Source organism: Gallinula chloropus, assembly GCF_964237585.1.
Source record: "Gallinula chloropus genome assembly, chromosome: 1".
Classification (NCBI taxonomy): domain Eukaryota; kingdom Metazoa; phylum Chordata; class Aves; order Gruiformes; family Rallidae; genus Gallinula; species Gallinula chloropus.
This window is the reverse complement of record NC_140085.1, coordinates 209,028,597-209,041,668: the sequence shown is the minus strand read 5'-3', so window position 1 is coordinate 209,041,668 and position 13,072 is coordinate 209,028,597. Positions and strand designations below refer to the sequence as shown.

General features: G+C 41.2%; 1 protein-coding gene across 1 annotated transcript in view; it reads left to right on the top strand.

Annotated features, from left to right (window-relative positions):
• Positions 1-12,896, top strand: part of SPATA13 (spermatogenesis associated 13) — a 31,049-nt gene extending 18,153 nt beyond the window's left edge. Inside the window, exons 5-11 of the mRNA XM_084279288.1 lie at positions 186-371; positions 2,988-3,167; positions 3,803-4,035; positions 6,274-6,403; positions 6,911-7,283; positions 11,578-11,652; positions 12,675-12,896. Of these exons, the coding sequence (XP_084135414.1) occupies positions 186-371; positions 2,988-3,167; positions 3,803-4,035; positions 6,274-6,403; positions 6,911-7,283; positions 11,578-11,652; positions 12,675-12,856 (1,359 nt within the window). The 3' untranslated portion in view covers positions 12,857-12,896. The remainder of the gene's footprint in view (positions 1-185; positions 372-2,987; positions 3,168-3,802; positions 4,036-6,273; positions 6,404-6,910; positions 7,284-11,577; positions 11,653-12,674) is intronic.
• The last annotated feature ends 176 nt before the right edge of the window (positions 12,897-13,072 follow it).

Here is a 13,072-nt window from a genome sequence, read left to right as displayed (position 1 = left end):
TATTTAACCAGAAATCTTGATTCCAATATGCAGTGGGTACAATGAGATAAATCCTGTTGTGAAACCCTCTCTATAAGGTAAGAATGGGAACATTTCAGTAGCAAGTCATGGCTCAATGGCAAGAAGTTTGTAACAGTTTTACCACATTTTGTTAAAGTTTGTTGTTTTGTTTGTTCTGGCTGCAGCTGCGAGTTAATCAGGAAGAGGTGCCAGAAAACTGTAGCAGTATCCAGGATGAAGAGCAAGATGCAGATACTAGCAAGCATCGTCAGAAAATAGCTGAAAACAAGGATCAGATGCGAACCAATGTTATACAGGAAATTATGAACACAGAAAGAGTCTATATCAAGCATCTCAAGGACATCTGTGAGGTACATGTTTTAACCCAAGGGCATTCTGCTGACCTAATGTGAGGAAAACATCCTATATAAGTTGAGAACCAGAGTGGTTTCTCATATCAAAATATTCCCAATTGCACATCTGAGGCTGCCAGTCAGAACCTTCTTGTGTCCTCTTATGGCTTTCCTTTCTTCCAGCTGCCACAAGGCACCACTTCCTTAAAAAAAAAAAAAAAAATTCCACTTTTGACTTGGAAAAAGTGCTTTGCTTATCTGACTGCTATTTCCATAATGATGAGAGAAGGAAATTCAGCTTATTCGGAACATTTTAGCCCTTGGTTTAGATAGAAAACTTTCAGTAACTTTAATAAAATTAATGATAGTTTGGAGAAAAAACTTTTTAAATTTAACTTGCAAAGAGAATGTTTGCTGGGTGAGATTTTTTTGTGTTTTCTCTAACAAAGGGATTTTGGTGGATGCTTAGTGGCTATGAAGTCTTTAAAGGTGTTTTAGAACTACCTTGCTTGTAGAACTATAAAATGAGAGGGAGGGAGGAGACTTCTGATTTTTCTTCAAGTTTTGGTGGAGGCCCACACTTGGACAAGAAGCTTCTTAATACTTTTCACTGAAGTCTGCCTCATCTGTCAAGAAAGAGGGGGAAAAAATGTGGACTGTGCTGCATTTAAACTGTATTTGACTTGCATTTGTGGTTAGCATCTGGAAGGCTGCTAAGGATCCTAACCTTAGTTTGCTGCATCTGTCACTGTATTTGTCATATTGTCATCCTTTAGTCCACCACTCATCAGTAGATTTATTAATGGACAGCAATGCAGACAAGATAGCAGTGGGTTTGGGTGGTTTGGGTTTTTTTTTAGATCAGGACTTTTTAATGCATTTTGAAGAAAAAAAAGGGAAAACAAAACCACAAAAGTTGTTTGCTAATTGGCAAATGGTAGAATATTACATGTGAGTTTTGTCATGTAGATTCACTGTTTATTTATGTATGTTTGATTGTCTTCTTAAAAGGCCAAGGAGGAATTTGTACACACAGCTGTGTTACTGCTGTGGTTAGCTGAGTTCTAGGACATGACTTTCATATTTTACTGACCTATTAAGTCTTAGGCTGATAGTAATAAATACTTTTCTCTAATATATATATTCTATAAATCTTTTTAAAATCTCACTTACTTCTGAGTTAGTACAAGACAGCAAACTCCCATTTTCTGAGAGGAGAAGTGATGCTCCATACTCAACATACAGGGTAGAGATGGACTGCTTTCCTCAGAGTGAATCCACTGCATGGTGCAAGCAGGACATAAGGCTGAAAATATATTCAAATAAGACGAAGCCAGAAAAGCTACTGCAGATAATAATCCAAATTTGCAGGCTCTGCACTAGAATGAATTACTAGGGTTGGTGCAGTCATGAAGCTGGAGTATGCCCAGAAAAACATTTTATGTTTGAGAAGTGCCTGCAGTCCACATTACAGAAGCTGCACAGGAATTATTTTTCCTTGTCAGAGTTATACTCTTAACAGTAGTAAAATTGGTAGCTGGTTTGCAGCAGAACCACTGCACAGCTCTCAGAGCAGATGGTTGTAGAGGAGACAGGAATATTCATAACAGTGCCAGTAATATTCAGAGTTGCTTCCTGGTAAATCTCACTGGAGCAATTGCAAGGCTTTTTACAGCTGTCTGTTCCCAAAGTGATTTTGGGGAAACCTGCCTGAAAGCAGCCAGAGGAGCCTGGCAGATAACCCTTCTCGCACCAGTTAACCTTCACACTCATCCATACCCCTGAGCCATAGCTCATAGGAGAGTGTGAGCACAGCAGCTATTCCTGGATATTCAGACCCTGGACTGTATCCTCCTCAAAAAAAAAAAAAAAACCCAGAACAACTGGGAAAAAAAAAACCCAGCTGGGAAAGTGATTGTATTTTTGTGGGGGGTCTTTGAGTACTGTTACCTCCTGCCAATACTGACAGGAATTTTATCAAACAGCAGCTTTCTGAGTAGCTTCTCTGGCTTATGCTCTGGCCTACTTACCTACTGGTTAAGGAACCGGTTACTTTATCCCTGGTAAAAATTGTCTTAGGGTTTGTTCTTACCTGCATAGTGAAGAACTATTGTGGCACAGAGAAATTACTGTGGAAAAGCATGGCAGGTGAAGTCATGATATTCCTTCCCACTCTTTCACTGAGGTGGGTACAAAACCTGCATCTCCATCTAAGTTGTTTCTTGACATTAGGACACCTTTGTGGCAGGATTCCTTTTGTGGTTTGTTTTTTTTTTCCTCTTGATGATCAAGCCTTTCCTTCATAGTTTGGCCAAGTAACTGTATCTAACATGGGGCCTGACACAGGCCTCACCTGCAGCTTGGCGGGAGATACAAACGGCCTTTACATACTGGGCAGGTTTCTGGATCCCTGATCCATTTACAGTACTGTGAGACAGATGTTGGACCACAAGAACCAGTGTGTAAACATTTCTGATGCAGGTCTGAAATGGGATGTCTGTGTGTGTGTGTGTGGCTGGGGAACCGCTCACCTGCCTGCAGACCGCAGGGGTTTTGCCAGCTCAAGTGGGCCTGTTCAGGGTAGAACCTGTTTTCACGTCTTCATCCTAAAGAGGTTTTTCATTTCACTTCCAGGGTTACATTCGGCAGTGTCGCAAACATACAGGAATGTTCACCCCAGCTCAGCTAAGCACCATTTTTGGAAATATTGAAGATATTTACAAGTTCCAAAGGAAGTTTCTGAAGGATCTTGAGAAACAGTACAACAAAGAAGAACCTCATCTAAGTGAAATAGGGTCATGTTTTCTTCAACATGTATGTTGCCAAAGCCCATTTTGTTTATGAAATTAACAAAATATAATAAGAAAATGCTACATTCCCACCTTAGGAGGAAGTAACAAGTGCTTATCAAATACTAAACTTTGTATAGATTAGAATGAAAAATAATTTACAAATAAAGAATTATTTTAATGCTTTAGATTTCTCCTTGTCCTTAGAAAGCATGTAACTTTGCACACAATTTTAAGTTTCCTTTTCAAAACTAATGGTCACAGTCGAGCTGGATTATTTGCAGTGATCTCAAATAGGGCATCCAAAAACTTGCTAAAGAAAATAAGAAGGGGGGGTGGGGAAAGAGTCTGTGAGTTAACAATAGGCAGTCACTAAGTCTATAGCTGTCTTGCACAAAGAGAAGTGCTTCTTAAAAAGTGGCTTTGATTATCCTGGTTCATTGAAGTCCAGTGTCTATTTCTGTGTTCTTACAAAAAAAGTACATAGCTTTGACAGTTACAAAGTAGATTTCTGCGTAGTTTCAAGGCTGCTCAGCCTGAAAACAATATAGGAAATGGATTAATGAATCTAATTGGATATAATAAATGTTACTGAAATATCTCTCCTGTTTTATAGATATACAGCTTAGTTAAAGCTTTGACTTTTTTTTTTATTTACAGCAAGAAGGCTTTGCTATTTATTCAGAGTATTGTAACAATCATCCCAGTGCCTGCATTGAGCTTTCCAAACTAATGAAACAGGGCAAGTACCGTCACTTCTTTGAGGCGTGTCGCTTGCTTCAGCAGATGATTGACATTGCCATTGATGGTTTTCTTCTCACACCCGTCCAGAAAATCTGCAAATACCCTCTGCAGCTTGCAGAACTGCTCAAATACACCACTCAGGAGCACAGGTGAGAGAAAGAACCAGACAACTCTAATGGTAATAACACCTAGTTACTTAAGCGTTTTGGATGACACAGCACTGAGGCTTTTGAGATCAGGAGCAAAACTCTCAGTGGCTGCTATAGATGGGAGCTCCTTACTAGATGGGTAACTTATTATTAAGAAAAAAAGTATCTGAAATGTAGCACAGGGGGCTGACAGCATACAAGACAGAACAAGGAAAAAGTGGAAAAATGGAGGAGAAGGAAATCCACAGGAGATGGGGGAAGCTGCATAAATGTTATGGACACAAGAAAAGGTAAAGAAGGCCTTAGGAAAAAACCCAATCTGAGCAAGTTTAAAAGTTTGTGAGGGTTTTTTAGAAATGTATTAGTAACAAACATTGCCTTTGTTTGCCATGAAGTCCAGCCGTTTTATTTTTCAGCTGGGATAAATAAGAACTGAACCTGCAGGTTATTAGCCTTTCTGCTAGTATGCCACTGAGTTGATTAACTCTGATTAAATTAAGATTTTATCTTTAAATGCCTGCCTTTTTACCTCCTACAAGCCCAAGAAAAATGTTCCATTGTGACCCCTGTGTTCAGAGTCCAAGTGCAGCCCGAGGCATGCCTCCTGCCAAAGTCTGCACTTCAGCCTTGAGAAAACTCCCCTTGGAGATGAAGGGGTTTTGCCAGGAGATGGGAAGTGCTGACATTCAGGTGCACAATGCCTCCATTCAGAACTGGGAAGACGTGCAATAATAATAACAACAATAACAATTGGTAACATGGGTATCCTTTCAGCTACTGAACTATCATAGATGGAAGTGACAGGAAGGTCTTGCCACCTATTTTCCCTGGCACAGCATGCAGAGATGCCTGCAAACACAGGCAGGTACCTGGTGTACCAAGATGCTCTCAGACAAGCAGGCCTGCACAGAGCCTTGATAAAGATCCAGCCAACTTGGGGGTTTTTTGTTGTTTTGTTTTGGGTTGGTTTGGTTGGTTTTGTGGTAGCCTTTTGGATTTTTTTTCATAAGAAGTTTGAAATTTTGATCTGCACAGCCTGCTGTGAAGGGTACAGGTTATACAGCAAGTGAGGAATAACACAGAGAAAAAGGAACCAAGATAAGGGAGGGCAAGAGTCATAGCTTCGATAGCAGTCACCCTGTGGGACATCTCCCTGATGTTCCTAGGATCCTGTTATTGTTAATCCCATTTTTTGTATACAACGTGGCAGGAAAGAGTTTCCAGAGATATAAATAGAGGAGAGTAATGCACGTATTTAGAGGGGAAGCACATCCATCAGCAGCAGCTGATGAAAATAGGAACTGAGACAGAAGCAGATAAAAAGGACAGTGAGGCTGACCCCTTTGCAGGATTTATTTCTGGCTTGTGCTGTTTTCTACCTCTGGCTCCCTTTTCTGCAAGGGACATTTTGATAAAGGAGGGCAAAGCAGCTCCTCTGCTGGGACTCTAGGGCAGGAAATACTTCTCTCTCCTTCCCTCTTCTCAGAGACTCCATTTGAGGAAGGTGAAGGAGTGATGGGTGCTATACAAAGGGGAACCAAAACCCAATTACAGGTTGGGAAGATTCAGGGGTGCTCAATGAAAAGAGAGGAGCAGAGCAATGGAATGAGGACAGGAGGCTTGTATTTCACCTGGAGCAAGCAGGGGAAGGTGACACTCACACATTTGTTCCATGAAAACAGGCCACTTTGTCAGCATAGTCTCCTTTAATTCTTCACTGCCCGTGTGCCTGGGTCCCTCACTCTCCCTGTTTGAGGTTGCTTTCAGTCTTTTTTCCTACCCATAGAGCATTCTCTTTTTGCATTCATTGACCCAGCCATTGGGAAGAAGGAGAAAGTACAGTTGTTAAATACAATTAAAAGAATGACCTTCCCAAAAAAAATCCCACTAACAAAACCAAATTCCTTTGGTGAGGTGTGAGTACCACTGAGGTCAGCAGGACTTCTACCATTGTTTTCAGTCGAGAAGGTATATTCATTAATCTGCCTCCTCTGCCTCCTTTCACCAGTGTAGTAATTTGCTCCTGGACAAAGCCTAGCTGTGCAGCAGCACTGCTTTGTACATACCACTATGTGAAGTTTAGGAAAGCTGAGAATCAGGTTTTTTCTCCTACTTAACTACCCTGAGTAGAGGGGTAAATGGGTTATGTGGGCTAATGCTTCAAGCACTGTGTCACAGTTTGCCCTTGCATCATGTCCATTGTGTAAGTGATCTTTGAAATGTGCCTACATTTCACAGTGATTATAACAACATAAAAGCTGCATATGAGGCTATGAAGAACGTAGCATGCCTGATCAATGAGCGAAAAAGAAGATTAGAAAGCATAGACAAGATTGCACGTTGGCAAGTCTCTATCGTAGACTGGGAGGTAAGTGTCAGCCTGTCCCTTTCCTGAGCAAAGGTACTGTGTACAGTACTTCATGTCCTCTATGGGCTATGTCTTTCTGCATAGTAAGTAGTAAGTACTGATCGTTGCTCAGTTAAAAGTCCAATTGCTTCATTTGCAGTGATTCCGTTACTGGTTACCTTGTTTATTTGGCAGGAAGAGCAGCGTGTAGGTGACACTGGATTCAGATGACAAAGTGGATTTTGTAAAAATGGTGGACCTATAGAATCTCCTTTGGATTTTTGGTGTCAGAATTTGAACCTGCTTCACTGACTAATAAATTTTCTTCCTGATTTATGCATAAGTAGAGCAGAACCACATTAATTGAGTTTGCCTGATTAGCTACATTCTGTGACATTTTCAAATCTATTAATGAAAATACAAGAGAGATGAAGGAACTTAAGACTTGACTGTAAAATGAGATTGGTTAGGTACACAGTAAGATTTTAAAATATTATTTATTTACTATACATATTTATGTCTTCTTAGGGACTAGATGTGTTAGCCAGAAGCTCAGAACTGATCCACTCAGGAGAACTGACCAAAATATCAAAGCAAGGCAAAAGCCAGCAGAGGACTTTCTTCCTTTTTGACCATCAGCTTGTGTTCTGTAAGAAGGACTTGCTGAGAAGGGACATTTTGTATTATAAGGATCGTATTGACATGGATGAGATGGAAATTGTGGACACTGAAGATGGCAGAGACAAAGACTTTAACATTAATGTCAAGAATGCTTTTAAGATAGTAAACAGAGCAACAGAAGAGATTCACTTGTTCTGTGCGAAAAAACAGGAGGATAAAAAGAGGTGGATGGAGGCATGTGAAAGTGAAAGGAGAAGAGTTCAGGAAGACAAGGAAATGGGTGAGTGGAAGGATTTCCTCTTTAAAAGGTGTTAAAAACAAAGGGGGGGTGTTCTTTGCTTTTACACTTTATCTTTTGTGCAGATGTGTACTCTGTCTTCTGGGACTGTTGTCTCTTTCTTACCCAACATGACCTTTAGCTGTGTAAGTGAACCCTGTTCAGGTGTGTTTGCCCTATCCCTGTGGGCCAAAAGTCCAGGGCAGTTGGTCCATGACAAGATACACTTCACAAAGACCACTCAGTAATGAAAATCCATACAAAATCCCACACTTCTGTATGAATACTTGGCACAAAACGTCTATTCTTAGACAACATTTTTATTATAAAGCTAAGCAGCAGTAATTCTAGATTTTTACTCTCTGTCATACAATGGCACATCCCTTGTCTAGGAGACCTGTGTAATTGCATGGTATCATTAGTTACAGACCCAACAATCATCATCATAGAGTGCTTTGGGTTGGAAGGGACCTCAAAGATCATCTAGTTCTAACCCCCCTGCCATGGGCAGGGACACCCTCTTGCTTAAAGCCCCATCCAACCTGGCCTTGAACACTGCCAGGGAGGAGGCATTCAAAACCTCACTGGGCAACCTGTCCCAGTGCCTCACCACTCTCAAAAATAAAACTATTTCATTCTAGTATCTAATCTAAAACTCCCCTCTTTCAGCTTAAACATATTCCCCCTTGTCCTATAACTCCATGCTCTTGTAAACAGTCCCTCTCCAGATTTCTTTTAGGTCCCGTTTAGATACTCTAAAGGAGGGCTGCTCTAAGGCCTTTCTGGAGCCTTCTCTTCTCCAGGCTGAACAAGCCCAACTCTCTCAGCCTGTCTTCATAGGAGATGTGCTCCAGCCCTCTGATCATCCTTGTGGCCCTTCTCTGGACTCACTCCAACAGCTCCATGTCTTTCTTGTACTGGAGACCCCAGAGCTGGATGCAGTACTCCAGGTGGGGTCTCACTGGAGCGGAGCAGAGCAGAGGGACAGAATCACCTCCCTCAACCTGCAGCCCAGGACACAGTTGGCTATCTATATCACTGGGCAGTTTAGAGATAAATGAAGCCTAACCTTGAGTGATCAGGGAAAAGTTAGGACTTTGCAAATCCTAGGATCTGCTTTAGATCCAGAGCCTGTGGGATGGGTTAAGGACAGTGCCTTCTGTGTACCTTTAGGATTGTTTTGGAGGTTTTTTTTGTGTGTTGCATGGTTTCATCCTTTGCATAAGACCAGTGACAAAAGCTCCTGCACAGTTGCATTGGGAAAGCATACATGAAGACAGCAACACTAATAAGAAAAATTAAACTCTTTAATATTCTTAAAGAAATAATGGAACTACAGTGCATCCAAGTGTGCTGACTGCATGAGAGCTTCTCTTTATAACATTCTTCAGGCATTGGATGACAGCAGATACAAATTGGAAGTGCACTGAAGTGGATAATGCAACTCAGAAACAATTAAAATTTAAGTCAAGGTGCCAAAGCTTGTATTTCATGTCCACTTAAAGATCCAGTCAGAAGAATAGGACAGGAATAACCCTTAGATTACGAATGTAACCCTTTGCCTTGTTTGATACTGTTGTAAAGATGACAAAAACAAGGACTTCTCCAAATATATTTGAGATTGTCCATAAGCTAAAGAAAATACTTTGAAGTTTGCCAGTTCATACTCTAAAACCATTTTTAGCTCTTCCCCATTGCACCAACAGTTGCAATTACACCCATCTTCTCGACTCCAGAGTCAACAGTGAAGCAGCCTCTGCTGAACTTCCCTAAGCTTTCCTTAAGCTTTCTGGACTTTTCAAAGCTGCTGCTTCTCCTGTTCTGAACATTGTGGTGTGGCATTATGATGCTGTTCAGCACAACACTTAATGGCTTTCACAGGTTCCTCTGTGTAGAGCTTGTTCAGTCACCTTGTGCTCACGGTGCCTGCTGCCCTTGCTAATTCACCTAAACAGAACTCTAAAATAGAGTGGGTATTGCACAGGGGCAAGAGTGATTGGAAGGTAATAAAGCAGCGCAGAGGATGTGATGATAAGGATCCAAACAACCCCTCCTGTAACAAAGTAACTGAAAGCTTCAACTCCAGCATACAAGAATCACATGGTGCTGAGCACAGGGGTTGCAAGGGAGGGTGCATCGTACTGGCTGCTCTTAAGGTACTGCAATATAGGGAAAGAAATTCAGTGTAATGAGAAACCAAGTTTTTGATAAAGGCATTTGGAGCCATCTTCTGCCCATGTAACATCTAGCCTTTTGGAAACTTGTTTTGCAAATGTTGGAACTCATTATTCAGGTACCTTTTATGACATAGATCATGAACTAGAGGAAAAAGAGTTGAGTAGTAATAGCTAATGTCCATCTGGTCTTGTGAGTCACAGTGCCTTGATGTTTTCTCCATTACCCAGAGGACTGCTTCTTCACTAAAATTTCATTTTTTGGACATAATTGAACATTTCCTTTAGCCAAAACCAGTGGAAAGGCGCCAGTATTCTCAACCTCAAGTTTAAATTTATCTTGTTGATTTTGTAAGCTATCTTGCTGGACTTCACACAAAGCCTCTAATCTAACCACTCAGAGAACAAATACATGCTCTTCCAATTCAGAACTGCAAATGGCATTTTACTTCTATTTTCAAAGTCACTTTGGTGTGAGTCACTGTCTTCCAAACCATACCTAGCTTTTCTTAGCTTTTATGAATATATGGGAAGAAAGGAAATTGTTCTCCAAACCACTAATAGTAACCCTAAGAAAGTGGTCTGATCTCTGTTGGTGAAATGGCTTTCATTTTATAAAATCTGTTTCCTTGGTTCTATAAAGGAAAAAACCCGACAGGATAATCTTCTCCTACCCCAAAATTGTGGCTAACTGCTCTTGTATTGTAAGTTAATAGGTTGATTTGTAATAACTTCTTTATAAATTCAGGCTAAAAAAGTAAAGGGAGTTTTAAAAGTACTGTGGGAAGATGGAAAATGGGTCCAAACCAGATCACAGAATCACAGAATCACAAGGTTGGAAGAGACCTCTGAAGGTCATCAAGTCCAACCATTCCCATCCGAAGCTAAACCATATCCCTAAGTACCTCATCAACCCTTTTTTTAAACACATCCAGGGAAGGTGACTCAACCCCCTCCCTGGGCAGCCTGTTCCAGGCCCTGACAACTCTTGCAGTAAAAAATTTGTTTCTAATATCCAATCTGTCCCTGCCCTGGCACAGCTTCATGCCATTGCCCCTTGCCCTATCTCCTGTCACCTGGCTGAAGAGACCATCGCCCACCTCTCTACAACCTCCCTTCAGGTAGTTGTAGGTGGTGAGAAGGTCTCCCCTCAGCCTCCTCTTCTCCAGGCTAAACAGCCCCAGCTCCCTCAGCCGTTCCTCATAGGATTTGCCCTCCAGCCCCTTCCCCAGGTGGTTGCCCTTCTCTGCACAAGATGCTTCATTTTGACATTGAATTGCAACTTCTGTGCTTTTTATGTGCACGTGAGCGAAATGAGTGACAGCACGTGCACCCTGTTGTCTTCATGTGCCAACAGCGGTACCATTTCCATGTATCTCAGCTGCCTTGTACACAGAGAGGCAGCTAGAGTGCCTGTACAAGGGCTTCAGATGACAGTCACTGCTGTCACCATTCATAGCAGATGTCTGGCATCTCTACTCAGCACAGATCACTTATGTGCCTGTCACATGACAGTAAGTAGTCTAGGGGTGACTTAGGGTAGGTCATACAAGTGTGTGAACAAGTGCATGAGAAACCCAAGTGAGCAGATCCAGCCCCACTGTGATCCAGCCCGCTTCGGTGTCTGGCAGATTATGTGATACAGTCTCCTCTGAGTGCAGGGAAGGATACCCAAATTTGTACTATGGCAATACCAATGACTTCAATTTGTTATCCAAAGTTAGCTCAGAGTGAGTGAAAAAAGAAAGAGATTCTGGTTTTGTCTTGGTGGCTTGTACATTTCTGAAGTGTTAATTTACAGTTCTTTGTAATCTCTTGTTATTTGGATTTATCTATAAAAAGAACTTTTTGGGTGGTTACTTGCCCAGTGATTTGCAGGAACTGGAAAGCAGGTTTTCCCAGTAATCTAAAAGCTAATTAATGTTCCTATTGTTAATGCCAGTGAAAAACTATCTTTAAATTTTTTATGATAAAGTAAAACATACTTCTAAAAACTTCAGGTGTATTACTATTAAGACTTAATAAAAAATGCTTGAAATATAGTTTACTTGTTTGTTTTAATGTAATCAGTTATTATATGCAGTATTTTTAATACCAGTGCCTTAATTTGCACTTCGATGTAGGAATGGAAATCTCAGAGAACCAGAAGAAACAAGCCATGCAGAATGCCCGCAAGTCAAGGCATGGAAAAATTAAAGGTGGGTATTTAGAATTGCTTTACACCCTTCCTGTGTTCCAGGGTTCTTTATGTTAGGAAGTAACACAATCAGGCTACGGTTGGCTTCTTCAACCACTTAAAAAATGTTCATGGTGTAGAAGGAGATCAAATAATTTCTCTTAACCTCTTTTTTAATATCAAATTCCAATGCCTCTGTAAATTGTCTACTGAATCAGCTCCCCAGTGTCCTTCAGACAGGAAAGTCAGTATTATCTTTATTAAACAAGAAACTGAAGAGGTAAGGCAAGCAGTTTGTATAAGGATATTAGGTGCATGTGGAGATTAAATCAGAAATGAGGGCTGCTGATTCCTTCCTTTGCTTTTACTCAGACAGCTTGTTCTTCCTTAGCAATTCCATGCCTTGTTTAGAATATCCTAAAGTTCTTTTTGCAAGGCACATGTTGCTGTATTTATGATAACACACTATAAAATGGTTTCCTTCTGTCCTGGACTGGAAGGATGGATGGACTAGAAATGCTTTCTGGATACCTATAAAACCTGTCTGGATTTTTAGGGGAGTGGCTGAAAATTGCAATTCTGTTCAGAATGCACAAAAGTCAGTGGCTGAGATTTTATTATCCTGGAAAAATACTTTCTAAATTGAAGAAATAACATTTTTGTTAATAGCAGTATTTTACCCAGGCTTATTCTGAGAGTCGACTAAAACGCTGGCTGCTATGTGAACTCATTCCTTTCAAATACTAGAACTCACTTCTGTGAACAGTATAGCCAGGCTGTGTGAAACTGCAGCTTTTTTTCATTTGTAATTCTGCAGGGTTATTTTTTACTGGTGATATTCTCTTCTTAACACAGCAGTTAAAAAAGCCTAGGATCAGAAAAGGTAACCTTCAGTAGTGCTGAAGGCATGATCATGATCATGGCGAGATTCATACTGGCTGTATTGACCGTTGAATTTGTCCCATGGTCCTGTGCTTAAATTTTAGCAGTATTGGTTGCTGTGCTAACTGACTCATAACACTGTTTTCAACTGCTCTTTTACAGGTGTAAGCTATAATGGGTGTCCTGTGCCTCCTCCACACCAAAGCCTGCATCCTATTCATCAGCGCCACATCACTGTGCCTACCAGCATCCCGCAGCAGCAGGTTTTCGCCTTGGCAGAACCCAAGCGGAAGCCATCCCTCTTCTGGCACACCTTCAACAAACTCACCCCCTTCAAAAAATGAGGGGCCAAGGGTCTGGCAAGGGTGTCAACATGGAGGGAGACTTACTCCAGTGAAGGACCTTGGAGACAGAGTTAAGCTTTCTTGAGCTTAGCGAGTCTTCCAGTTTTGGAGGGAAAACCTCGAGCTGCCTTGAGCCAGAAATATACCACCTTTGTCCAGAAGAAGAATGAAGTTCCTCCACACTGCTCTGAAGTCACTGTTGCCAGGTGTCAGCAT